The sequence below is a fragment of the Sinocyclocheilus grahami genome, unplaced genomic scaffold (genome assembly GCF_001515645.1).
Source record: "Sinocyclocheilus grahami isolate Dianchi unplaced genomic scaffold, SAMN03320097.WGS_v1.1 scaffold759.1, whole genome shotgun sequence".
NCBI lineage: Eukaryota > Metazoa > Chordata > Actinopteri > Cypriniformes > Cyprinidae > Sinocyclocheilus > Sinocyclocheilus grahami.
This window is the reverse complement of record NW_015505938.1, coordinates 860,702-886,680: the sequence shown is the minus strand read 5'-3', so window position 1 is coordinate 886,680 and position 25,979 is coordinate 860,702. Positions and strand designations below refer to the sequence as shown.

At 37.0% G+C, this 25,979-nt stretch overlaps 1 protein-coding gene and 1 pseudogene across 1 annotated transcript; both read right to left on the bottom strand.

Annotated features, from left to right (window-relative positions):
- LOC107561154 (beta-parvin-like) overlaps positions 1-9,427 on the bottom strand; it is a 16,590-nt pseudogene extending 7,163 nt beyond the window's left edge.
- Positions 9,428-16,189: 6,762 nt separating this feature from the next.
- LOC107561145 (von Willebrand factor A domain-containing protein 5A-like) lies at positions 16,190-25,508 on the bottom strand. The gene is made up of 19 exons (XM_016245510.1): positions 25,257-25,508; positions 24,963-25,185; positions 24,723-24,883; positions 23,144-23,258; positions 22,895-23,070; positions 22,425-22,513; positions 22,195-22,339; positions 22,022-22,101; positions 21,831-21,945; positions 21,586-21,744; positions 21,387-21,490; positions 19,238-19,455; positions 19,079-19,117; positions 17,850-17,885; positions 17,647-17,745; positions 17,043-17,123; positions 16,788-16,927; positions 16,579-16,702; positions 16,190-16,461 (listed from the first exon to the last, which is right to left on the bottom strand). The coding sequence occupies exons 1-19, from the start codon at positions 25,506-25,508 to the stop codon at positions 16,190-16,192; spliced, it is 2,628 nt and encodes an 875-aa protein (XP_016100996.1).
- Between the last annotated feature and the right edge of the window lie 471 nt (positions 25,509-25,979).

Sequence of the window (25,979 nt, the reverse complement as noted above, 5' to 3'; positions counted from 1 at the left end):
CAACACTGCACATTTTGCATGTCTCCTTTCTATGACACACCAATTTCAGGTCTTGAAGTCTCTACTAATGAGCTGAAGACCTGAATCAGGTGTGTTTGATTAAGGAGACATGCAAAATGTGCAGTGTTGAGGTGCCTCAAGGACCAGGGTTGGGAACCACTGCTCTAGAGTCTAGGCATTGTTGTTACTGTTAACTAAAACTAAAAAAAATTGTTTAAATATTTTTGTTAATTGAAATAAAACAAATAAAATAAAATATATATAGTATTTATATAATATAAATATTAGAGGAAACTAAAAAAATTGAAATGTTAAAAAATTTGAAATGCTGCCTTGGTAACTAACTGAAATTATATGTTTAAGTTAAAATTACTACAATTAAAACTGAAAAATAAATGTATAATATATATATAAACTAATAAAATTACAAAAGCACGTAACAAAATTACTAAAATTAAACATTAAATGACCAATACTTAAATTGAAACGATAATTACTAGTATAAAAATAAAAGCTTATTTAAAATATTAATGAATGCCATAGTCTACAGTAAAACTGTAGAGGGCGCTGACTAAACAGATTTTAATGTCAAATTTAAAGTTCCATTGGTGTTACTGTCTTCATCCGCGATTTCTGTTTTTCTTTTCCACGGCATTAATTCTGAAATATTAGTGTAAGCAGTCAGAAAAGGTGTTTTGTACGGAAGTTCTAAGCGGCCATGCATTATTTTTTTTTTTCCCTTCTTGTTTTCTCGTTATAACGACTTATTTTCTCGTTATATCGACATAACGAGAGTTGTTTTCTCGTTATAACAACTTAATTTTCTCGTTATATCGACATAACGAGAGTTGTTTTCTCGTTATAACGACTTAATTTTCTCGTTATATCGACATAACGAGAGTTGTTTTCTCGTTATAACGACTTAATTTTCTCGTTATATCGACATAACGAGAGTTGTTTTCTCGTTATAACGACTTAATTTTCTCGTTATATCGACATAACGAGAGTTGTTTTCTCGTTATAACGACTTAATTTTCTCGTTATATCGACATAACGAGAGTTGTTTTCTCGTTATAACGACTTAATTTTCTCGTTATATCGACATAACGAGAGTTGTTTTCTCGTTATAACGACTTATTTTCTCGTTATATCCATACAGTATAGCCTACAACACCCCATCAGTTATATTCAGGTCAATAGTGCCACCTGTTGGCGCAGTTTTGTAACTTAGAGAACAACTTTTTTTATGTCGAGATCACGAGAAAATTAAATCGTTACAACGAGAAAACAAACTCTCGTTATGTCGATATAACGAGAAAATTAAGTCGTTATAACGAGAAAACAACTCTCGTTATGTCGATATAACGAGAAAATTAAGTCGTTATAACGAGAAAATAACTCTCGTTATGTCGATATAATGAGAAAATTAAGTCGTTATAATGAGAAAATAACTCTCGTTATGTCGATATAACGAGAAAATAAGTCGTTATAACGAGAAAACAAGAAGGGAAAAAAAAAAATGCATGGCCACTTAGAACTTCCGTAGTTTTGTACCTTCTGAAGGTCTTTAAAATTGAGGTCTTCTCTGGACGTGGGGTCTAGAATGGTCCTCTCTGCATTTTCCTCTGCAAAAATCAAGGAAGAAAGAAGAAACTCTTTAACACACTGTTTTTTTTAAAAAGACAATTAGGTTGGATGATCCTCTAGAACTGTCTTGGGTGTGGGTGCATTTCACCAGCTGTCTTACTCAGAAACCAGGGTGAGTAAGAGACGGGAAATGGGAAGTGTCCTCCACACCCAACACTACGGTTTAGGAGTTCTTAGTAATGCACTGCTTAAGTGCCAGCTTTATCTCAGATGTTTCTCCTTAAATTCTTAACTAAGAAAATAAAAACAGACACAAAAATATATTTGCTCAAGATATACTCACCCTCATGCCATTCAAGTTTGTTTCTTCATCAGAACAGATTTGGAGAAATGTAGCAATGTATCACTTGCTCACCAGTGGATCCTCTGCAGTGAATGGGTGCCGTCAGAATGAGAGTCCAAACAGCTGATAAAAACATCACAATAATCCACAGCACTCCAGTCCATCAGTTAACGTCTAGTGAAACAAAAAGCTGCATGTTTGTAAGGGCCAAATCCATTATTACGATGTTTTTAACTTTAAACAGTTGCTTCCAGCTAAAATACAAGTCCTCTATCCATAATATTGCTTCCTCCAGTGAAAAAGTCATCTCTTCTGAATCAGAAGAGAAATATGCTCAGATTACGCACCATTTAAAAGTGAAAACAGTCCAAAATTCTAAACAAATATGTGCATGTATTTTGATGTGAGAGGACAACAGGGGATGGGCATTTCACTGGAGGAAGCGATATTATGGATTAAGGACTCATATTTTGGCCAGAAGCGACTGTTTAAAGTTTAAATGTCTTACTGAAAGTTTTGTTTGTTACAAACATGCAGCTTTTTGTTTCACAAGACGTTAATTGATGGACTGGAGTGCTGTGGATTACTTGTGGATTATTGTGATGTTTTTATCAGCTGTTTGGACTCTCATTCTGACGGCACCCATTCACTGCAGAGCATCCACTGGTGAGCAAGTGATGCAATGCTACATTTCTCAAATCTGTTCTGATGAACAAACAAACTCATCTACATCTTGGATGGTCTGAGGGTGAGAACTTAAATTTTTGGGTAAATTTTGATTTGCGTATACGATCGTTGAAAGTGAAAGTTGTGTTCATTTGTGAAGATTGAAATCATAAACTTTTGTGAGCATGTTTTCTGGAATAATCTAAAAGCCAATGGAATTAGGGTGATGCTAACTTACACAAATATGGCGTCACTACAGCCCTCTATTCTGACCACTAGTGGAGGAGTGAGACATTACATTGGGTTTAATGGATGAGAAGAAGTCAAATGTTACCAAGCAGCGTGTCCTCAGGGAGCAGCTCTGGGTCAGTGTGCAGTAGGGGGGTGTTGATGGCGTTCTTACCATCTTCCTGAAGGTCACTCACTAAGAAGACAAAAGAAGACGACTAAAGCATCATCAGCACCATATTTTCTATCTAGGACATGTACCATGATAATAATATTGAAGTACCTTGGAATATAGTAATAATTCAATACCATGGTAAATATCAAGCAACCATGGTACACAGTAAGGGTTCCTATGATTGTCTGCCTTGTTTCAGGAAAATATCTGTGACAGGCAGAGTGGATAATATCACGTAACTCACTTCCGTTTCAATTAATTAGCCTAATCAGCTGATTCATGAGTGACTCTCTCTCTCTCTTCCTCTGTCAGATTATTACAGTTAATTTATAATGTGACTTGACCTCTCGTTCTATGGAAAACAGCCTCAGTTTAGTGCACTTCCTCTTAAATGCAAACAGTCATCAGGGTTGAATCCAACCATCAGAAAGAGTTCCTCCTGTATGCCACACACCCACACTAACACATACAGAGTCAGCAAGGATGCATTAAATGTATCAAAAGTGACAGTGAAGACATTAATAATGCAGCAAGAGATTTCGGTTTTAAATAAATGCTCTTCTTTTGAACTTTCCATTCCATCAAAGAATCCTAAAAAAAAAAAATTATCACAGTTTCCACAAAAATATTAAACGGTTTTCAACATTGATAGTAAGAAATGTTTCTTGAGCAGCAAATCAGCATATTAGAATGATTTCTGAAGGATGGAGTAATGATGCTGAAAATTAATATTTACGTGAAAAAAATATGACTGATTTGAATAAAGATTTGAATACTGATGTCTGAGTGTAAAACTGCACACATACCTATCATCACTTACAGGTGCATCTCAATAAATTAGAATGTCATGGAAAAGTTCATTTATTTCAGTAATTCAACTCAGATTGTGAAACTCGTGTATTAAATAAATTCAATGCACACAGACTGAAGTAGTTTAAGTCTTTGGTTCTTTTAATTGTGATGATTTTGGCTCACATTTAACAAAAACCCACCAATTCACTATCTCAACAAATTAGAATACTTCATAAGATCAATAAAAAAAAATGTTTTAGTGAATTGTTGGCCTTCTGAAAAGTATGTTGAGTCAACAGTACAGTCAAAAAATGACTTTAAGAGGATAATAAAAGTGTCATTCATGTTTTGTCATCAACCCCCCATGTAAGTGGAAACTCGTATAAACATTTAAGGTCCAGAGGGACAGTTTCACATTGACAGTTCTTCATCCACCCTGCAGATCTACACAGAGCATGCAGCATCTTAAACCAAATCTGCATTTCCTGCAAGATTACGCTTCTGCTTTTCATCATAATTGTGCATTTCCCCTCTAGGGCACCATGAAACATGCCTCATTTTTTTAGGATTACAGTTCCGTCCATGTTTCACATACAGAAATAAATCCTCTAGGAACAGAAGCTATTTATAGTGATCAATGCTAATACTGTGTATTAAATACTACACAGTAATAAATACTATATATACTGACCATACATATATTCATAAACAAATGCATTTTCATTTATATGAAATACTGTATATATGCAGTGTTGGGGAAAGTTACTTTTAAAAGTAATGCATTACAATATTGCGTTACTCCATAAAAAAGTAACTAATTACGTTACTTAGTTACTTTTTATAGAAAGTAATGCGTTACGTTACTTTTGGACTTCTGGACAGGGCTTGCTTGCTTGTTTTTAAAATTACAAAAAGTTTTATTTTTGGCAAATATAAAAGCCTTTTCACACCAAAAGTGAAATGAATAAGCCTCAGGCTGAAGGGAAAGTACATTCACGTCCGTACAGTAGAATCGAGAAGAAGACATTTCAACACACTTCAGCAATAAAAAAAGACAGATTTTTGCTTATTAGTACGGTTGAACTGGATCATCGAAGGTCAGAAGCAAAGACGGAAGCTATATTTGTGTTGTTTAACATTTAATTATTGCAGGTTTGCGTCATATTCTGAGTTGCATTATTTTTATTCATTTTGAGGAATACTGAATCTGTGTTTTTTTGTGAGTAAGTGAGATGAATTAATGCATATTAATATTTATTTTGAACTACAGTAACATCTGATTTCTCTCAACATGGGGACAGGAGAGCTGTCAATCAATAAATTGGGGGAAAAAAGTAACTTGCGTTACTTATTTGAAAAAGTAACTCAGATATTCTCTTGTAAATTAAAAAGTAATGCGTTACTTTACTAGTTACTTGAAAAAAGTAATCTAATTACGTAACTCGCGTATATATACATTATAAGTGTTTCTTATAAGAAACATGATAATATATATAATAGTCTTAAAATAATAAATAGTATAAATACTGTAATATTACGGTAATGCTACAGTGTGTTTACAAAGGCATATATATTCAGAGATAAAAAATACTGCATTTTGTATTAGATATTTACAATGTAAATCTATAATATAAAATGTACATTAATTAAAAGATATTACATCATTGAACCATAATTCTGAATGAAAAACCTAAACCTAACACCCTAAAATAGCCACGTACTAACTGCTAACCATAGTGAACATGCACACACTCTACAGGTTCTTGTGTACCAAACAGACCTGCTATCAAAACTATTCTATTATTATTACTAAACACAATCATTCCCTATATAATAAATACTATAATATTTTATAATAATGTTTCAGTGTATGATTATCAAAGCATGTGCATTCATAAATAAATATATTTACTTTTATATTTAATATTTAACACGTAAATCTAATGTGGCAACGTAATGATGCTCAATGTTCAAACATAGACAAGAGTGAAACTTACTGAGATCCATGTTCCTCAACGCTCTGAACTCGTCTGAGGACACTTAACAAATGAAGGCAACAACAGCCAGATCTGTCAGTACTCATACATCTTTACTCATACACACCCAATAATATGCAAGTCAACATCCTGACAGACAAACAAACACTCACACACATCCTTATATCAGAGGGTTTTCTGATATCAGCTTCTGCACAGCAGGGATGGGAAATGCTGCTGTCAATCATAACAGCTACTACTTTCCTGAAGAAAACAAACCACTCTTTCTAACAAATGTCCTCTGGATGGCGCTATAAATGTCATGTTTACTCTTGTACATAAAACAGCATCACTGCTTAACTAAAGTCACTCATCTGTAAGACATTTGACCAGCATACCATCAAATTTTCATCAAAAATGTATGACTGTATTTCCTCTTAGAGATTTCAAACTACATCCACCAATCAGCAGAGTTCTGATTACAGGCCATGCAGCCAAGATACCTTAGCAACCAGCCAAATACACTCTAGCAACCATTCAGAATCCCCTAGCAACAACCTAACAACCATCCAGAACAGCCTAGCATCCAGCCAAAGCACCCAGGCAACACCATAAGAACCAGCCAGAACACCCTAGCAAACAGGCAAAACACCTTAGCTACACCCTAACAACCAACCAGAACACCATAGCTAACAGCCAAAACACCCTAACACCATTTAGAAAACCCTAGCAACACCATAACAACCAGCCAGAACACCTTAACAAACACACTAACAAGCAACACCCGAAAAAAACATCCAGAACACCCATGAAACATCTTAACAACCAGCCAGAACATCCTAGCAACATCCTAACAGCTATTCAGAAAACCCTAGCAACACCCAAACAACCAACCTGAACAACCTAGCAAACAGTCAAAACACCCTAGTAACAGCTTAACAACCAGCCAAAATACCCTAGCAGAACTCTAACAACCATCCAGAACACCCATGCAACACCTTAACAACCAGCCAAGAGACCCTGGCAACACCCTAACAACCATCTAGAACACCAAAACAGCTATTAAGAACACCTTTGAAACACCCTAGTAACCAGCCAAAACAAACTAGTAACACCCTAACAACCATCCAGAACACCCATGCAACAACCAGCCAGAACACCCTAGCAACCAACCTGAACACCTTATCAAATAGCCAAAACACCCTAGTAACACCCTAACAACCAACCAAAATACCCTAGCAACACTCTGACAACCATCTAGAACACCCAAACAACTATTCAGAACACCCTAGCAACCAGCCAAAACACCCTAACAACCATCCATAACACCTTAGCAACTGACCAGAAAACACCTATTTGAACACCATAGCAACACCCTAACAACCATTTAGAACACCCTGGCACCCACTCAAAAGACTATATCAACCACTTAACAGGGCAGTCACTTCAAACTGCAAAAGTATTCGGAATTCACAAGCTCAAAATAACCGTCAGACTTTCAGCCTAAGCTTATCTTAGTTTATCAGGCCAGAATTCAGCGTTTCATGGCTGCTACTATGGCACTGAATACTGAAGCACTAAATAATCCATTAAGATTCTTTGAAAGTTCCCAAAAAGGATCCTCCTGAACAAAGAGTCACTAAAGAGCCATCGTGTCACTCCTGCGTGACTGTCTGGAGGTTAGAGCACGACAACCACTCTATTCCACAATGACACACACACACACACACACACACACACATTACTGTGCAGCTGTTCACACAGATGGAGACTGGAAGGGGTGAGTTTGATCTAAAATACATAATAAAATGCAAAAAATGCAAAATCACAAATACAAAATAACTCATCAAAAATGCAGATTTTTAACTCTTGAGAGTTGAAAACAATATAAGTAATCAGGACAAAGCAGTCCACCTCATTTTTATCTGAATAACCTTGAGCTCCTGACCTGAATATTTCTGTCCCAGACAACAAACACCACAATATAGCTTATGCTCTGCTGATATAAGAAGAGTAAATCATAATCATTATAAAACTAACATTGCACCAGTCCAGTAGAATTATTTATATTAATATAAATAATACAACTGGTTAAATATCCTGCATTAAAAAAAGCATTTTCATAGATTCATAAATTCGAATATGAATCAAGTGCAACACCATGGACAGCGATACAAATCAATCACTGCATGATGTGCTCATCTAATTATATTATTTTCTCCTTTTCTTTAAGTTACAATATCCTGGAAAACATTACCTTCTTTCAGCTTCTTTTTGCGAACTAACGTCCCCCCCAGTTTTCCCAGCAGCGACTCATCCTTCTTCATCTTGCCCGGCTGTCCGGATGGTTTGGTGGGAGTCGCGGCCATCTGCTCCGCTGCGGCTTCAGTCACAGAAACACAACGAGTGAGAAGAATGGAAATTAGACTGTCTGTAAGGGGCGGGGCATAGCGGCCCGAAACTTGCTAAAATAATTATTTTACTGTTTTAACTTTTTACGGTGTACTTTAAATTAATTAGGTATTAAATGTACTCAGTGTCATTTATCATGTGAAAAATATTGTCTAGATCGGTGCTAAAGATGAGCTGCGATGTCACGTGGTACGTGTTACTTTTCTCAGCGCTGTTCGACTAATCGGTTTACTTGAAAATGATCGGGTTTTTTATTTAATAGGGGATAAAGAACTTGTTTATGCACGTTTACCGGGTATTAATAAGAATTAATAGCCATTAGTCAGTGTAGCGCTGTTTAATGTTTAACAGGAATGCACAGAAGTACAGTGTGTACAACTGATTGTAGTGTAGTTTAACAAGAGGCCAGCAGTTCAGCTGACAAAACATATTTAGTCTTTCAGTAGACAAAATCACAATAAAACAGTGAAAGTTGTTAGGTTTGAAAATCACGTGATATAGTACCTCTAGAGCAGGTCCTGGAGGGCCGGTGTCCTGCACAGTTTAGCTCCAACCCCAATCAAACACACCTGAACCAGCTAATCAAGCTCTTATAGGCATACTAGAAACTTAAAGGCAGGTGTGTTGAGGCAAGTTGGAGCTAAACTCTGCAGGACCGAGTTTGGGCACCCCTGCTCTAGAGCGTAACATTGTAAAGTCATACAAAACATTGTGAAAGTCAATAGGGCGTCTAACCTGATTAAAATCTATAGATTTAGGTGAGTATACTATTATACGGTAGCACAAATATCACCAGTAAGACAGAAAAAGTTCTAAATGCGATTCTAAATTGAGGATTCTAAAGATTTTAATCCAATTGGAAACGGCTATAAACTGGCGACATTTGGAAAAGCATCACATGCCATAAACAACCATTGAAAATGATAAAATGGGCATATCTCTAATACTATTTGATAATAACGGTCTTATAATGAAAAACAAAGATTCAGAAGATGAGAAAATATAACTTTGCATACTTACCCTTTGCTCTGGGTGTGGTGAAGAATTTAACAGAAAGCAGCACCGAGGTAGTGTAATATTAGTAATAAAAAAAAAAAGGAAGTATGAGCAAATTTTGACTGTGGATATATTCAGAGTCAGGCATAGTCATATCTGGAAAAGTGCTGTAACATCTTGAGCCACACCCTTACAGTCATTCATAGAAAGAAACTAAACACACACACAACACACATCTCCTAGCTAAGCCATCTATTGTTATTATATAAAGCTAGTCATAATTATTAACCCTAAAAGACAACTTTCTGCATCTAAAAAAAATATTAATCTATTTACATTTATTCATTTAGCAGACGCTTTTATCCAAATGAGGAAAACAAGCGGTTTATAATACATAATTCAAAATGTATAACATTTAAAATGTTGCTTACATCCTCAAACGGAGGTACTGTCAGGTTTAGATCACTTCTAACTAAACAAATCTTATACAAGCAACAAGGTCAAACAACCCTGTAACAGGTTCATTTTTAATGCCATACGAAATTTACAAAATACAAAAAAGTGACTATTTTCCATAACAACATCAAAACGCAGGTCGTTCAACGTTCCAGAGGTTTCCATCAGCTTTCCGAAACTGCACAAACAAAAAATAATGATTAATTTATTCATGTAAGAGTACATTAAGGCATTCTTAAGGTCACATAACACATATAATTCACCATGTATGAACTTTTAGATAAATATATGTGATGTATGTTTCGCAAAACTGCTCAATTACATGCTCCATAAAATATTTTAGTGAACTGTGGTATCAGTACCTGTGCACCGCAGCAGACCCCAACACTCCTGCACCAAACTCCAGCGTTTCTGCAGCCTCTGTCTCTGCTTTTCCATCATCTGAACATCTTCAGGTTTGGGAGCTCCCAGGGGCCCGAGTGGAGGGACAGGGGCCCCAGAGAGGGCAGAGACCGTAACCGCCAGCAGATCTTTGTCACAGCCCTGAAGACATGCATGTATGGCGATTTACTAGTAGCAAGCAACTCTCATACAGAAGATTAAGACGAGTAAAATGAAATAAACAATACACAAAACAAATAAAGAAATTAATGTAAAATAAATACATTTAAATAAATAAATGCATAGATTAAAAAATAAATATCGTAAATAAATACATGTCAAATAAATCAATACATTTAAAATAAATAGTTTTTAAAACAAATAAGCTATGTAAATACATTAAAAAATAAAACATTAGTAAAATAAATAAATGTAAAATAAACAAATGCATTTAAAATTTATAAATATGAATACATTTAAATAAACAATAAATAAATATATTGAAGACAAATAAATACATTTAAAATAAACTATTTAAAACAAATACATTAATGTAAAATAAACACAAATATATTTAACACAAATAAATACATTTAAATAAAGACATTTGAAATGACTAAAATCAATAAAAAAATACATTTAAAAAATACTAATAATAATTAAATGTATTTTTTGGAATGGTTTTATAAAATATATAAAAAACTGAGTCTGACCTGCAGTAGGGTAAGCGTCCGGCCCTCTGCCAGGCCTTGGAGCAGACTGGTCAGGTGACCCTAGACTGGTGCCAGATGAGTCTTTGCCCCACTGTCTCCAACAACCCCCCAGCACCAGCCCGGGGTTAAACTCATATGCCAGAGGGAGGATCAGGCTCAGAACCGCCTGCATAAATCCTGCCGTGAATCTCTCACCCTGAAGACGAGCAGGAAGAGGAAGTGACATCACAGAAATAAGACAAAATCCGAGACAATATCAGCTATGATCGCACACCTCTCTCAGACACAAGGACAAACGAACCGTTCTCTTCAGTTTCTTCAGCACAGATTTGGACTAGAAACACCTTCCTGAAGAGAGAGACACCCAATGTGGTCAAGGCAAGCAAATCATGTGATTTTTAAATTACTTAAAATTAAAACGAAAACAGAAAATATAAAAATATAAGCTAATTCAAATTTTTTATAAAAAAATATATAATAGTACATAAATGCTACTAAAAAAGCAAAAAAAAATGTAATATAATATTTAAAAATAAGTGTAATACTAACATAATTAAAATAATATTTTTCAGAAAAAGCTAATTTTTTTTTTAAATATATTTTTCAGAAAAATAAATGTAATACTAAAAAAAAAAATGTATACTAACTTTATACATATTATAATTAAAAATCTATTTTTTTACAACTTTTTTTCTAAAAGAAAAATTCAGCTCTTCCCTTTATACGACAAACAAAAAACTTTCAACCAGCATAACAAAAAATGTTTCTGAAGACAATCACCTATTGCACCTTTAAGAGTCAACCATGCCTACCTAAAACGGCTTGTTCTAACACGCCCCCACATGTCTACGTCACTATGTGGGAAGATTGCATAACGCCGCCCAAATGTTCACGCAAAGAAAGAAGGCGTAACTTTTATTCTCGCTGTAGTATTGTTGCTGCCGCCGCCATGTCGTGAAGCGAAACTACTTTGTTTGGTCTTCCAAAAGACGACACGACTAGAAATCAGTGGTTAAGTTGTATTTACAACACTGTTCCAGAACAGTTCAACCCAAATATTCAGATGTGTGCAGCACATTTTATGGAGGACTGTTTCTTGATCCTGGGAGAGTAGACTACAATGCCGGCGCTTCTGACTCACAGACTGTAAGTACGTTTTTCATATTTAAAGAATTTGCCACTGATGACTCAAACGCGAGTTTTGAGCAGTGTAGAGTAGCACTTGTTTGTCATTTCTCCGATCACAAATGCAAACATGGTTTTATGTTTACGCGGCGCGATGCAACGCAACACGTAAAAAGACAGTATAAGTCATTATAATCCGTAATTATGTCCCCACTGGATGCAACAAATGCCTCGTTTATAATGGGTTTTCATGACGGGACATCATCACAATATGGTGAGGGGCGTAACATTTCCGTCACATGCTTGAGGTATTCGGCCAATCACAACGCACTGGATAGCTGGCCAATCAGAGCACACCTCGCTTTTCAGAACGATGAGCTTTGTAAAAATCGACGCGTTTCAGAAAGGCGGGGCATAGAGGAGAAACAATAATGTGGAAACAATATGCGGAAAATAATGTTTTTTTTACTTTAAACCGCATAAACACATTTCATTACACCAAATACACAAAATAATGTTCTTTTTAGCAGCATCATATGACCCCTTTAAAGTGAAAGTAAAACGACAAGTAAAAAGTGACTGAACAAACACTAACCTAAGTGTTTAAAACAGCTCCAGTATGATGATTGAGCGCTGCGAACATTTTGAATAGATTCTAGTGCACTGCAAAAAAAATTTAAATAAACCACATATTACTCCAGCTTTCTAGTGACAAAAACATTTTGTCAGCACATTAAAACGAAATCACAACCAATCTGAACATATTTACTGTTTGATGTCTGTAGGGCAGGATTTTAGACCAATAAGATCTGACTGTGGGCGGAGCTAACAGTGCAACTTAACTCAAGCAAACAGCTCAACCAATGAAAAGCACTTGCCCCATGATTGACAGCTCAGTTCACCTCTCACAAGGGGCTGTGAGCCCTGACAGCTGAGGGGCCGGATCTCCCAGAAGGGTCTGGACGGTTTGGCAGACCAATTGGGCCAGAGAAGTCAGGTTATAGCCTCCCTAAAACAATGAAGGAAATCAGTAGAAACAATATGCACAATCTAAACATGATATCACAGATAATGGGGCTTTAAAAATGAAAAACGCTAGAATCAGCTTTAAAAAAGATTTTAAGTGATAATGATAACTGACCTCCAGGACGACACACATTTTGCCTGCAGCCAAAGGCATTAGCAGTTGGGTGAGGTGGACAAAGATCTCAAGAAGAGCACACATTTCACCCTGAACCAGAACAGACAGCAGTGTTAACTGAGATCAACCCATACGGCCAATCAAACAAGGCAGAAACGTTTGGAAACACTGTGACAGATGCAGCTTTCAAGGATTAAAGGAGTAGTTCACCCAAAAATTTTAATTTATTGAAAAAACTACTTATTCTCAGGCCATCCAAGATGTAGATGAATTTCGTCACCAAAGCAGATTTGGAGAAATGTAGCATTGCATCACTTGCTCAGCAATGGATCCTGTGCAGTGAATGGGTGCCGTCAGAATGAGAGTCCAAACAGCTGATAAAAACACCACAATAATCCACAAGTAATCCACACCACTCCAGTCCATTTGTGTCAATACAGGCGGACCGGCACCTGTTTGCACTGCTCTGCCACGCCGTGAGTCTTTAGTGCTTCATAAGACACGGTCAACCGCTCAGGCACCTCGATCTCACAGACGGGACTGGACAGAGCAATAAAAAATAGATTCATGTGAAAATAAAAAACAGACAACAGCGATCCTTTGAGAAGAGTTTTGGGAGATTTTGACAGAATCTGCCAAGCAAGCAAAAAATAAAAAAATCAGCTGATTTAATCAGTCTATCACTATCAACTATGGAATTAATAAATTAAGCAAATGTAGTAAATCAGTGATAGTGATATTAGTAACTAATACAATTTTATAATTAGGGTTGCAAAAAGGTGGAACATTTCCAGTAAAATTTGGAAACTTTCCTGGATTTTTTGGAATATTCCAGGGATTTTTGGAAAGTTTCCGGAAATTTACCGGAAATGTTCCACCCCTTTGCAACCCTATTTATAATTGACTTAAAGGTGGGGTAAGCGATTTTTCAAAAACGCTTTAGAAAACTGATTCGGGCCGAATAGCAAAACAAACTTGTAGCCAATCAGCAGTAAGGGGTGTGTCTAGTCATGATGTGGAGGAGAGAGCGTTCAGTGCTCACATTAGCCGAGCCGAGCGACAGAAAGATAGAGATGGCGGATAAAAAACAAAAGAGGAAAACGTCTGCGGGAACAAACGAAGGCTTAAGGCAAGAAGTAGGACCCGTGTAAATATCGGATCAGCTTTCCAGCGCTGGAGAGAACTCAAGGAGCGGAATGCTTTGTTTCTTCTCGATAGGTGCGTAACACCGTGTCTGCGCCGCAACAGCTAAAGTCTGTCTAGTACACTGGACGCGACAAAGCAACCATTGAAAATCATTTGAAATTTGTGTCAACACGTCATAAATAGAACGCAGCAGCAGTTTTCTGTCGGGGATTTGTCATGTCGTGCTGCGCCGCATCCAGTGTAGACCATAGATATGTATATATATCTATGGTGTAGACAGCATCACTGATTATAATGAGTTCTATAGTATTTTGTCACGCCCCGCCACTCGCGTCCGGTGTAGACACGGTGTAACACTGGTTCTGCTTTGTTTCACAGAACTATTCGTTGCCTGGGTTGCGTACGTATGTGTGGGGTGGAGCTATCAAAATAGGAGCGAGACCCTTTTGGGGTAGGGGCGTGTTTGTTTTAGTGATTTCAAATGTCAACATTGGCTACCAGAAATCACTTACCCCACCTTTAACTCTGCAATTATTACTCTTTGGTTACTAAAAACACATAATAACAATACTTTGTGTTAATTTAGTATCATTGAGATAATATTGTAGTTTTTTTATATATATTACGATCTTTTTTTTTTTTGTATTTTCCAGTAATTTAGTGTTTTTTGTCATTTTATTAGTTATTGTTTAATTCGTTTTTATTAATTTCAGGTTTATTTTTAGTTATTTTAGTTAAAATAGATGAAAATGAGCAATGTTGCTTTGTCAGCTAGCTGAAATAATATAAGCTTGTTTTTCAGTTAGCATTTATTTTATTTCAAGTAACGTTTTTTTATGGTTTCAGTTTAAGTTTTAGTTAACTATAATAACCCTGTTTCTCATTAATAAAATGTTTTTAGTATTGAAAATGCTCATTCCTGACATCAGATTGCGACTAGTACAAAATGCAAACCAAATATTTGTCATCTGGATTTAATTGTGTATGTCAGTTTCACATATCTTAACACATTTCAGAAATCGATTTTTAAAACGAGCTGAAAATATCTTGAAATGGCATTTAATTATAATAAATAACAAAATATGAAAATAACAGAAGGTTGAAACAAATTCACAGATATGAAAAACATAAAAACTGCTCTGGTACTATCATAATATCATAGTTTTAACATCCATCAATGTACACATTTTTTTTTCAGAAATCCACTAATATATTAAACACAATGTCATTTCCACATCTCAAATTATGTGAATTTGAACAGTAATGATAATAAATGAAGACAAGGTAAAAATAGTTTTATTGCACATTATTTAATTCACACATAAGTCACATGGTACCACTTACTTTTATGCTCACGGTTAGGATGATGTGGTTAGGATGGACCTAAATGACAAAGCACAATTTTCTGATGACAGAATCACAATAAATAAAAACCTTTATATTTGTTAAAAAAAGAGTGACTAAAAGGTCCAGAAAAAAGGAAATAGGAATATTGGGTTCTCAGAGCAAAAGAGCAGTGGCATCTGAGGATTTATCAATGAAAAAAATTAATAAATAAAATATTTCATCAGTTGACCACAATTAGAAATGAATATTAAAAGGTAAGATCAGATGATTTATCAAGCTATTATTATTTTAACATTTAGATATGTACAGCAAAAGGCCTTGTGACAGAAAAGATACTGAACGGGGTTCAGAGTTTTCCTCTTGAACCATTTTGGCTTAAAATACGTAGCTACTAAACACAAACAAACAATGTACATGATAATCAAAACAAAGTTAACAAGTTTGCTGTCTTTCCTTTCCATCTACAAATAATTTTCCCAATTATATCAATTATGTTTATTTTAAAATGTTCTTAACATGCGGATTAATGCTAAATGTAGATGGGAAAAACCTGGTTTGAACGATCAGATATATTTGCAGTTGTTTTCTGCAGCGTTTTAGCAAAAGTATCAATGTATTTTGCTGCTCGCTGTGTTCCTGCAACTGTTGTAAAAATAACCGCGTCATCTGCAGATCATACTGGCGCTTTAGTGTCTTTCTAGAGAATCAAAGCACACGGGAACGACCCTGAGCACTCATAGTGTGAACCTCTCTATGAACTTTATCTAGAAATGGTGCCTTCGTTGTCTCGCGGTCTGGTTGGAACCAAGCAATCGGCCATTTGAATATGCTTGATATATATGCATTCATATATGTATGTGTGTAGTTATATGGCAGAGGATATAGAAACACTGACGTCTTCAGATTCCCAGAGTCTCTTTGGTCACCTGACATCCGAGCAGGACATTCCCCACACACACACTGAGACAGATCACCCACTGAAACACACACACACACTCAAATCATCAGTGTATGTCAAAGAACTGAAGATATTTGCTCAAACGTCTCTTGATGAACGCTGACTGAATGAATGTGGTCTGGAATGGAGATCTCACCTTTCTGAGAGCCGATCCATGACGCTGCCTTCATGGCCACAAACTGCCACTCCACCTGCTGCTCTATTTTACAGCCGTATAACCAGATCAGAGCCAGGAGAGTGGCCCACACTGACCCATCCACCTGTGTACAAACCATCATCCACTGCATTAGTTACTGGACACCGGACACGATCATCACTGTCTTATTATTTCATCACATCTCTCACCTGTGCTGGTTTCTGACTGGTCAGCTCATCCTCCGTCTTCGCAAACACATCAGCCAGTGTGGCGTCCAGATCCCAGCAGCCTGACGCCTTTTGGAGAGAAACCAGCTGCAGTAACGGGTCCTTCTGAGGCTCAGAAGCAGCTGAACACACACACACACAAACAAGTTTTACACTGCACAGTGTTCAGTAAGTAAGCTAGTACTTTCCTAACATAACCATTGTGTACATCGTGTGTGTGTGTGTGTGTGTCTGTACCATCATTCTTGCTTTCAGAGTCCGTCTGATCAGATGGGGAGGTCGCAGTCGCAGAACCACGGCGGAAGAAATTCTGGATCTCTGCAAATGACAACAATGATCATTAACCGTGCTGCTTTTGTGTTTTACATTTAGTGAGCTTTAGTGACGCTGCATATTCATTGTGTAACTTGTCATGAATCTGTTCTTCTGTCTGGGTGCAGTCACGGAAAAAAAAGAAAAGATCTCTAAAATGAAAACTATGTTTTTCTTACTCTTTTTAGAACAAAGATTAACATTAACAAAAGACAGAAAATTTCCACAGATATGAACACATTATGACTGTGAATGTTTATTTGAGTTGTTACTTGTCTGCTTTTCCTTCACTATTTTAAAAACATATTTAAAAATGATATATGTAGTTTACATATGTATATACGTATGTGTGTGTGTGTGTGTGTGTGTGTGTGTGTGTGCGCGTACAGTATCTCAAAACTTGCAGTAGTGTAAATGACCGTTCAAAATGAGTTTAAGCCTGTCTTCCTACTCGTTTTCAAACTCAAGTCATGTGAAAGGGCCTTTCAGTGATTTATTCTGTACATCCGAGTATGTCTGGTTCACTTACCTTCTGGTACCCAATTAGACATTTTTAAGAAAGCTCGCTCTGTGAAAGTTCTCAGGGTCTTCTTTTTTGAGCATCGAAATGATTGTTCATCTGCAAAGCCTGTCAAAACATTCAGACATTGAGGAATAACAAAAGAGAACAAACACAAAGAAATATATATGTAAATAAGCTTAAAATAACTCTTTAAGACTTTGTTCGCTTACATGCAGAATATTGTGACGCGTGGGTTCCTAGTTCAGCTGAAGGAAAAAAAACACACACAAAATTATATTATATATTATTTGTTTACAAAACTTAAATTATGACAAACAAAGTGTGTCTGAATTTCTAATTTAATCAGCTGGTAGTGTGTATCATTACAGTAAAAGCGATTTATACACACACAATGAGCAAATTTACATGCACACTAATACGCTGACGACTACCATCATTTTACTGAAAAAAAAACATGGTTTACATGTTTACATGCAAATCAATAACCCAGCAATGCAAGTAAACCACATTTACAAGACTTTATTAAAGTCCCTCTGCAGTCACTAATTTTATCCATTAAAACTCATCTTTGATAATTAAAGGGGTCATATGATGTTGCTAAAAAGAACATTATTTTGTGTATTTGGTGTAATGAAATGTGTTTATGCGGTTTAAGGTTAAAAAAACACATTCTTTTCTACATACTGTACATTATTGTTTCTCCTCTATGCCCCGCCTTTCTGAAACGCGTCGATTTTTACAAAGCTCATCGGTCTGAAAAAGCGAGGTGTGCTGTGATTGGCCAGCTATCCAGTGCATTGTGATTGGCCGAATACCTCAAGCGTGTGACGGAAATGTTACGCCCCTCACCGTACTGTGATGCCCTGTCCGGCCAGAGCGACGAGACAAAAACATGAAAACCCATTACAAACGAGGCATTCGTTGCATCCAGTGGGGACATAATTATGGATTATAATTACTTATACTGTCTTTTTACGCGTTGCGTTGCATCGCATCGCGCCGTGTAAACATAAAACCATGTCTGCATTTGTGATCAGAGAAATTACAAACAACAAGCTCTACTATACACTGCCCAAAAAACTCGCTTTAAATATATAAAATATAAAAACTCTTTAAATAATTTGAATGTTTATTTTTCCTGTGAAAAATAAATTCTAAAATTTCTATGACTGTACCAATTGTCCTATGGCAGCACGATATGAGAACATATTTTTATCATTTCTTGGGTCAAAAAAAAAAAAGAGTTGGAAGTGTGAGATATATTTCCTTCTCTCCTACTGCAAAACACTCACTGTGGCTGAATGTGCTTAAATTTGCCACAAGGACGCTTGCCTGTCACATATCACACGTACACTTCAATAAGCCGATGGAATGCAGGTGGAAACAGGGTGATGAGCAAAAATCTTTTGCTTAAATAACAGATTAGTGTCTGTCTTACCACAATTTGCTTGCATCAGGGCAATTACTAAAGACAAATCTGAAAAACATTTGATTTCATATCTCAATATGATACATTAAATCAGTCAAATGACAGTAAAAGCAATTTATTTACACACACACACACACACACACACACACACACAATGAGAGCACTAACCGCGTGTCGGCACTCTTCTCTGCTTCAGGGGTCCTTTCACAGTCTGTCTGCTGTCTTTATTAACAGCAATGAAGGCTGTATGAACACTGCTCACTCCTGCCTGAACACTGAGCTCCACCATCCTGCTCCTGATACCCTCAACATCTGCAGCACCTGACCTCTCCTCCTGCTCCAGAGAACGGATCAGGGTCCGAGCCGCCAGCCGGTGGATGGACAACCTGCAGAAACATGGAGGAAATTTGTGGAATTATTATTGGCTTAGAAAAGCAAACAGCTGATTCAACTGCAACTGAAAAATAGAATATATTTTATTTAACAAAAAAACTAACATTTGATACAATGTGTTGAGGATAAAAGTAATGCACTACTATATTGTGTTACATACTATAAAAATAACTCATTAAACTATTTTTGGAGAGATGATTCAACAGCTATGAGTAGGAAGGGAGCACTTTTCCATTATATCTCTCAGTAAATAAACGAAATAAATAAAGCATTATTTATTTAACACTAAGTAACTCAGATAGGGAAGCACAGATATTCTGTATAAATAAGACAATAATTACTATTATCTTACAGCTGAAAACCACTTAATGGCTGATATTAAAAAGCTATATTTTTCTGTCTAAAAACAATGCACTAAATTGATAATCAGTTTAGGTATCACAATATGCAGTCAAAAATATGGGTAACTATTCATTTTACACATAAAAAGGTTTAAAGAATTACAACCCCAGTTCCAAAAAAGTTGGGACGTTTGGCAAAATATCATAAAATCAAGAATATGTGATTTGTTCATTCTCTTTAACCTTTATTTAATTGTCAAAAGTACAAAGAACAGATTTCCAATGATTTCACGGACTAACTTAATTGTATTTTGTAAATATGAACAAATTTTGATTTTGATGGCTGCAACTCACTACAAAAAAAGTTGAGACAGAGGCATGTTTACCACAGTCATCTGGGAATTAAGGAATGCTAATTTTTTTAAGTTTTGCAAGCAAAATTTTCCCCCGATCTCACATGATACAAGACTTCTGCTGCTCATCTGTAGTCATCGTTCTCTGATTCTCTTTATCATGATGGGCAGTACATTTTCAATAGGAAACAGATTTGGACTGCAGGCAGGCCAGTAAAGCACATTCACTCTGTGACTACAAAACCACGCTGTTGTAGCACATGCAGAATGAGACCTGGTATTGTCTTGATCTAATAAGATGTCATCTTGATGGCAGTATGTGTCTCTACAATCCTAATATATGCCTCCACCTCACACATATGCAAGTCACCCATGCCGTTTGCACTGATAACCCCCCATACCATGACAGACGTCTGCTTTTGCACTTGTCGCTGATGAAAGCCTGGATGGTCCCTTTTGTCTTTGCCACTGAAAATTTGACGTTTGTTTTCCCCAAAACAAGTTAAAATGTGGACTCATCTGACCACAGCACACATTTCCACTGTCTTTTGGACCATATGAGATGAGTTAGGATCCAGAGAACTCGTTGGCGCCTCTGCCTAGAATTGATGTATAGATTTCTCCTTGTGTAAATAGAGATTCAAGTTGCATTTCTTGAAGCAGCGGCAGACTGTGTGAAGTGACAACGGTTTTCCGTAGTACCCCCAAGCCCATGTAGCTATATTTCACACAGCAGCATGACGTTTTTCATGCAATGCCATCTGAGGGCTCAAAGGTCATGCACATTCATCTGAGGTGTCCTGCCTTGCCTTAGGCATGCTGAGATTTCTCTGGATTCCCTCAAACTTTTCACAATATTATGCATGGTAGGTGGTGAAATACCAAAATGCTTTGCAATTTTGTACTTAGAAATGTGATTTTTGATCTTCTGACAATTCTGTCATGAAATTTGGCACAAAGTAATGAGCCATGATCCAGCTTTCCTATTACCAATTCACCTGCTTATTGTGGACTGATGATCAAATAAATCACTGATATGGTCCTATTATATTATGCTTCCATATTATTATGACATTACGGCATGAATTTAGCCATTTGTGTTACTTGTACTGATTATAATTCTATAGTGAAAATTACTGTTGGCAACAATAGGCTTTTTCTAGTTTGATCATTTAAAAGGTGTTTTAGAGGTGAGTTGGTCTAAAGCAGTGTTGCTGTCAGTGTTTTTACCCTGTTTCCTCAGTTGGTTTGAAGCAGAAGTGGAGCTGGTTTGTTACTGGTTGATCTTTCAGACTGTATTTGACTGTCACTGTTCCCTCAGAGCCTCCTGAACTCTATGAGAGAGTGAAAAGGCAGTTTCTTATAATCTAAACAAATGAGAGACACAAGTCTCTAATTCTCATTAAAGAAACATTCTACATCATCTCACTTCTCCTTTCAGTTGGGCATAAATGAGTGTCCTTTGTCCCTGGAAGAGCACATTGATGGGTGGAGACAGTGTCTCAACAGTAACTCCTTCTGGAAGGGTCCAATCCACAGAGATATTAACCACAGCGGGCTGCAGCGCAAACCTGAGCGACTGCATCACCTGATATAGTTTGAAGAGAAAGAGACACCATTGAGACATTTGACTAGGAAACATTTGTGCCTGTGAAATCCAGTGGAGAGCTTTACTTTGGGCTGCATGCGGTCGGTGTCTGTGATGAACTGAGCGTGACCCGATCCCTCTCTGGCCATTCCTGTGATGAGGGCGGCACTTGCACCCTCACCAATCCCGAATGAGAAACACCTGAAGACACGATAAACTGCTACTGTTAGTGATGAAGATATGAATGATGCACAGATCAAACCCAGCAGACCTTTACCTGTGAGAGTGAGCGTGACTTTTCACCAGGTCCAGCACCTCTTTAGTGTTTCCCACCTCTCCATCAGTGAAGACGAACAGCTGAAGAGAGAAAAACAAAAACAGTCTTAAGCCATGTTTATACTTTTACACAGATTCCAGAATGTCGTTCAGGTGTATGCTGAGGTGTTGTACCTGTCTGGGGTGGTCAGGGTGACAGCGCTGACTGTAGATGTGTTTTAGAGGCTGTAAAATCTCTGTGCCGCCCATGTCTGCTTGCATTTCCTTCACTCTCTTCAGAGCCTGATCCATTGTGTCCTGATTGTACACGACACTCTGACTGCAAAGACACACAGAAACACACCTCATCTCCACTGACACATTTCAAATCTGTATATCTATGAATGAAGATCTACAGTAGTTACGGAAAGAAGGACTCAAAATCAGAGCCAAATCCATAGATATTGAAGTAGCATCCCATGGGCAGACTCTTCAACAGTAACAGCAGAGTGTCCTATAGAGAGACATGGATAGAAAGTGAACATGAGAACAAAACTCCAGAATTTACTACAGCATACAAGATGCAGTATAACTATTGTATTGACTTTCCTAATGCACATTCCTGGTTTTATTGTGCACAAAGAAAATATGTCTTTCATCTTTTATCAAAACATATTAACTTATTATGTCACCCACCAACCACTTGACTCGAGTCTGATATGAAATGTAGATGGATAAAATACAGACCCAGACTACAGTATTCTTCCTCATTAAAGTCCTGTTTTCCTCAGAAATGTCACAAAATAGAAGTAAAATTGGTTGTGAACCAAGTTTCATGATGACTTTAAATGTCTCATCTCAAAACATTTAAATAAATGCTGATCTTAAATCTTACCCTTGCAGATTCAATGCGCATCTGTGCTCCTTTCCCATGATGCATCATGTCTCCCATACTGCCTGATCTGTCAATCACAAAAACAAACTCGCCTCGAGATGCCAGTGATGACATCACTTCCTCCGGGAACTCTGGGTACAAACTTATCATGACCACTGGGTCCCTCATCAGAGAGCCTGAAAAAGAGAGAAAGAGTTGGGGAAAGCTTGGTCACTCAATCCCATAATGCCAGTGAGCTGCAGGTCGTACCTGGCGGGGCAGTGGTCACTCCTGCCTCCACTATAGCAGAGGGCTGATGGGTATCCTGATAGAACACAAACAGCTCAAAGTCCTTATCAAACATGTGACCAGGACTCAGATCCACCTGCACACATAAACACCACATGCATTAAACTGCTCTGCTCACACATCCAGATAAACACATGAAGCACTGGCGTAGCAAGTCGGCCCCAGGCCCATATGCAAAAACATTTGTACGGGCCCCCAAATGTTATAGGTTAATGTGGGCTCCAACACTCCTTATGCTGTCTTTTCTGAGGTAAATAACATTACATTACTATTCACAAGCTGTTTTATTGACGGTATAAATGCTTGGTAATAATATTTAACTTTCATTATTTGTAGCAGCCACCTAATAATCGCAATAAGCATGTTTTGAATTTAATATAACACAAATCGTAGCCTTTAAGTTCTGTCAATTTTATCACGAAATACAAACAATAAATGTGTTTTTCCACTCTTTAATGTGGCGTGAGATAACTTATTTGCCTTAAGATAACTTAAAGCGGCCTATGAATCAATCATCTTTTCCTCTTTTCTATAGCAAGAAATGTTTTAAAAATTCATAACAACTTAATAAAAACTAATGCCTCATGTAATCAATCAATCAGTGTTTCGAAAATCGTCAATAATAGTTATTACAGTCGTAACATAACATTTACCTCAGAAACGCCAAAATATAACTTTGCCAACATTGTTTTATTATTTTCATAAATCAGTCAGTTAACCGCCACAGACTTTTTTTTTTAGTAGGTTATCTTTATGCACGCAATATAACACAACTTTAATCTCATCATTTTGACTTTTTTTCTAAAAATATTATGGCACTAAACGCTGCCATATTTACTCAATTTGGCTACTTAATGCAAACACACTCTTGGCACAGCAGCCCAAAATGCAAAAAGAGGAAAAAACAAAAAATGACTCACATTTGAGTTGTAATTCATTTTCATTTAATTTAATTCTCTGGGGCTTTCTTTCAGCAAATTCATCCACAATGTCCTTGTTGTTTGTGAAGGCTTCGTGTATACTCAATGGAAAGAATTTCTACTTACAATGGTGTTTTGATAAAAGAGAATTAAAATGTAAGAAAGAGAATTAAAACTGTCCAGGTGTCGCTGAAGCTAGATGTGATATAGTCTTTTCAACTAGCTAGATACCAACCTCACACAGGTTTTTTTTTTTTTTTTTAATTATTCACCTTTATTTTATTTGACCGTGGCAATGCAGCACTTGTGCATAGTTTTAGAAAATGCGTGCAGTTCTGCAGTCCTTCGGGAATTTGCCGCTGGCTCTTCTGTAGACGTGTTATGTGAGGTATAATTCATTTTGGTTACATTAAATGGGCAATCTTTGGTCTGATTAATCTATCAGTTGTTCCGAAGCAAAAGTTCTACGGCATATTTATAGTGGCCACTAATTAAGAATACGTTCGCTCGTTTTAATTAAAAGGTCCCACTCGGCAGGCCCCCAATCAGCCCGGGCCCATATGCACGTGCATACCCTGCATACCCAGAAGCTACACCCCTGACATGAAGACACACAGTACCGTAGCCTGAGTGTGATCAGAGTGGAGGAACTCTAGAGGATCCAGAGAGCAGTTGGACTCTAGTTTGGTGATGGGCTTTGGAGAGCTCACATGGACACTGAGAGTCAGCGTGTAGGGAACAGCTCCTGATGAAATCTCTGAGACGATACCAGCACCTGAACCTGACACACACACACACAGAGTGTGTTAGAATCAGCTTCTCTCCTCTAATAAAGTGTGTGTCAGCAGCTGCTGCAGTACCTGCTGGTGTGTATCGGGGGTTGAGTACAGTCGGCAGACAGAAGCGCAGCGAGTGATCGGCCTGCACAGCGAGCTCGGTGACGTAGATGATGGTGACAGCAGCGTTCTGACCCGCCGACAGACACCCGACACTCAGTCTGAACACATCAGGACTCTCTGCGCTCTCTTCCAACAGAAACGCCTGCTGACCCGAACTCACAGCATCATCATACTGATCCCTCGCCTGCAAGATACGGTTTAGTTAAATGGTGATGTGTAGCACGCATATACAAATCAATGTATATTTGGACTCACGGTTTCTCTGTCCTGCACCTCTGCCACAATCTCCTGCTCTCCGATCTTGGCACTGAAGTGGCAGACAGCAGCATCAGCAGGCAGAGGGAAGACGAACAAGGCCTCCAGGGGGCGCTCTTCCTCATTCACATACTGCAGAGTGGAGGAGACTGTGGCTACATGATCCTGAACCAGAACCTGCACTGAGATGCTCTTCAGAGGCACTGAGTCACACAAACACAACATCACAAATACAGCAGGGCAGCATGACATATACTCCTCACATACAGCTCTCCGAGAGATAAATCGTGGCTTTAATAAAATAAATAACTGAATAGGAGAGCAGGGTGTGTGACAAAATGTTTTTTTTTTTAATTCTTATCCTCTGAGAAAAAAATTAATTCTGTTAAATACTGAGATTTAAAACCCTCGCGACCAATTTCCCTTTTTAAAAATAAAATAAAAAATAATAAACAATTGCTCCAGTAAATCTTTGTTGTTTACTGCAATAAAAAAAAATATTTAATACAATTTTTTTTAAAAAAACAATAGCTCCAGTAAATCTTTGTTGTTTACTGCAATAAAAAAAAAAAATTTAATAAAAAATAAAAAATAAAAAAAACAATAGCTCCAGTAAATCTTTGTTGTTTACTGCAATAATAAAAAAAAATTTAATAAAATTTTTTTTACAAAAAAACAATAGCTCCAGTAAATCTTTGTTGTTTACTGCAATAAAAAAAAAAT

Coding starts and splice junctions, on each gene's coding strand:
- LOC107561145 (XM_016245510.1), bottom strand. CDS start 25,508: ATGTCATGCTGCCCTGCTGTATTTGTGATGTTGTGTTTGTGTGACTCA. Junction 19,456..21,386: donor AAACCAACTGAGGAAACAGG/GTAAAAACACTG, acceptor ATGTTTCTGCAG/GTTGTCCATCCACCGGCTGG. Junction 17,124..17,646: donor GTCTAATTGGGTACCAGAAG/GTAAGTGAACCA, acceptor TGTCATTTGCAG/AGATCCAGAATTTCTTCCGC.